General features: G+C 43.1%; 1 protein-coding gene across 1 annotated transcript; it reads right to left on the bottom strand.

The window, feature by feature from the left end:
• Positions 1-305: 305 nt before the first annotated feature.
• LOC127034777 (testis-specific serine/threonine-protein kinase 1-like) lies at positions 306-1,471 on the bottom strand. Its single transcript, XM_050924002.1, has one exon. It carries the CDS (start codon positions 1,469-1,471, stop codon positions 377-379), a length of 1,095 nt encoding a protein of 364 aa, XP_050779959.1. The 3' UTR covers positions 306-376.
• Between the last annotated feature and the right edge of the window lie 1,206 nt (positions 1,472-2,677).

Below are 2,677 nucleotides of genomic sequence, written 5' to 3'. Positions count from 1 at the left end.
AACAGGCTGTCAGAGGCTGGCTACAGCTCAGCGAGTTCCCAAACATCAAAAAGATGACAGATCTTGTAACAGCTTCACAGTGACAGGAGACATGTAGCAAAAGATGCCATGCATTGTAGCAGTGTCGACACCATTCTACAGCTGGATCTGACTAGGAGAAAAAAGTACTCCTTTGCTTACATTTACACTTTTATTATGAATGTAGAGATTTATTGATGGATTGTTCAGCCATGTTGCTACCAATATAGAGATCTAAAAGAATTCATAAAACTGGGTTTTACGTCTGTCTGCTTTGGTCCCTTTTCACACTCTTCACTTCATAGTCTTGTCAATTAGTCCTTTGGGGGCTAGATAAAATACTACCCATGGCGATCCTTTAATCATCACGACTTTTGATCCCTGTTCTTTGCATTTGATCTGTAAGATCATTAACTTCTGCTTGCTCTTCCTTGAGAACAGCAGCCTCTGTTTCCAGTAGTGCTTCCAATCTGGGCACTGCTTTAAACTCAGTTTTGTAATCTGGTCTATTTGGCTTCGATTCCCCCAGGGGTTCTATTTCCTGTCTGTGCTCTGACTTGAACTCTCTGAGATTCCGAGAACACTCTCCCTCTTTTACAGGTGAAGTTGCCAAAGGAACTCTGGGTTTTGGAGCCTGCATCCACATGTGATTAAAAACTTCCTCTATGTGCAACCTCCGAGCCACGTCTGGCTGCAGCATGCGGTAAATAAGATCTTTGCACTCAACGGTCAAGCTTTTGGACTTGGGAAAGTGCACTCTGTGTTCTTTCTGAATCTTTAGCATTTTTCCAATGTTTGAGTCGTCGTATGGCATTGATCCACAGACCATTATAAAAAGAATGACACCCAGACTCCATATGTCATAAATCTTAGGCTCATAGGGAATGCCCTGTAACACTTCAGGGGCTGCATATGCAGCAGAACCACAGAAAGTTTTACTGAGAATAGGCTTGCCATTTTCATCTCGAGTCAGTCGTCTGGAAAAGCCAAAGTCTGACAGTTTGATATTAAAGTCTTTGTCTAGAAGGAGGTTCTCACATTTCAAATCCCTGTGGACTACATCCAAATCATGGCAGTACTTGATGGCAGAAGACAGCTGGTGAAACATCTTGCGAGCTACATCCTCAGAGATGGCTCCTCTGCTCTTGATGAACTCCAGTAAGTCTCCTTGTACTCCAAGCTCCATCACGATGTAGACTTTGCCATCGGACGTCTCAAAAATCTCATAGGTCTTGACAATTGCGCGGTGATTCACTTTGGCCAAAATCTCTATTTCCCTGGGGAGAAATCTTTCCAGGAAGTCACGAGGAGCTTTTTTCTTGTTGATTATCTTCACGGCCACGTTGAATTTGAGTCGATCAGAGTAGGCAGATTTCACTTTAGCGTATGACCCTTCTCCCAGATTGATTCCCAAGACATAGCCTCTCTTTTTAAGGATTGCAGCATCATCCATGGTGCCAGAGGCAACAACAGATTTCTAAACTGAAATTGACTGTGCATCGCACACGCTAACAGCTTGTTCTTGTACATTCCATGGTGGTCTTCTGAGATACCCTAGTTCTCTTTAGTTGGATGATGTAGAACCTTTAGCATTGTTCTATATGTGATGTGGGCATATGACATCATAAAGCAGAGCTGATATTAGTGATGACTGAATGTATAAAATATACTTATTTCCCACAAAACTAGCTGGGCAGGGAAGGGAAATAAGGAGGCCTGGAAGAGATTTTTAGCTGAATGGAGACACAGAAAAAGGTTGAATCCTTGATATTTTATGGAGGAAGAAGAGGCAAGATTTGGATACAATGTAGATATATGGGACAAACGAGAGGGAAAAGTCAAAGAGGATCCTTCAGTTATGAGCCTGAGTGGACAAGAGGAGAAGGGGGTGGTGTTAACAGTGACAGAGAATGAAGGGAGTGCTGTGTACTTTGGAATGAAAATAAGGCATTCAGATTTGGCCATGTCAGCGTTCTGATAGTGATAGGAGATCCAGGATGTGATGTGGGATTGGACAATGCCTCTTTGCATGGAATGTGATCAGTATTGCCAATAAAAATGGGAAGTCCAAGAGAATTATTTCTAATATAAAAAAGCCGTGAATCCCACCCAGCAACTTTCAGGCCATAAAGAAGTAAAGACAAGAACAAATCACAACTTGTTTTTTCTTTGCAGGTCACTGGTAAGACAATGGTGAAAGGTAAAACCATTTTCCAACATACAGGAATGAATAACGTGGTGAGACTAATCTGGCAGCACAGCGAGGGTTCTGACTGAGGGGTGCTCAGTGTAAACATCCAGACCAGGTGATGCAGTCCCAGCTTGAGCAATGGTCATGGATGGAACATGGAATCTTACTGGTATTTGAATCCGGGTCTTGTAAAACCAGTGTTGCAGCCTCATGTATCAGGCCCAGGTTTATGATTCTTGTGGTGGAAGTGCAGGAGTGAGAGGCATGGGCTCTAATTCTAGCCTTCTTTTGTGACTTTGAGCAAATTCATTAATCTCTCCCTGCCTCATTTTCCTCCTCTGTAAAATCTATGGAGAAATCCAGCCACTATGGCCCCCATCGCCTGGGACTATCATAACTGGTTGCCTCCCAGACTTTTCATGTCTTTCCTCCTTCACAAACACCCCTGTGAGGTAGGGAAGTGCTAAT

The sequence above is a fragment of the Gopherus flavomarginatus genome, chromosome 15, assembly GCF_025201925.1.
Source record: "Gopherus flavomarginatus isolate rGopFla2 chromosome 15, rGopFla2.mat.asm, whole genome shotgun sequence".
NCBI lineage: Eukaryota > Metazoa > Chordata > Testudines > Testudinidae > Gopherus > Gopherus flavomarginatus.
Note: the sequence above shows the minus strand (reverse complement) of the source record. Positions and strands in the feature narration are given on the sequence as shown.

Bases quoted from the DNA above. Each gene is read 5' to 3' on its own strand.
- LOC127034777 (XM_050924002.1), bottom strand. From the start codon at position 1,471: ATGGATGATGCTGCAATCCTTAAAAAGAGAGGCTATGTCTTGGGAATC.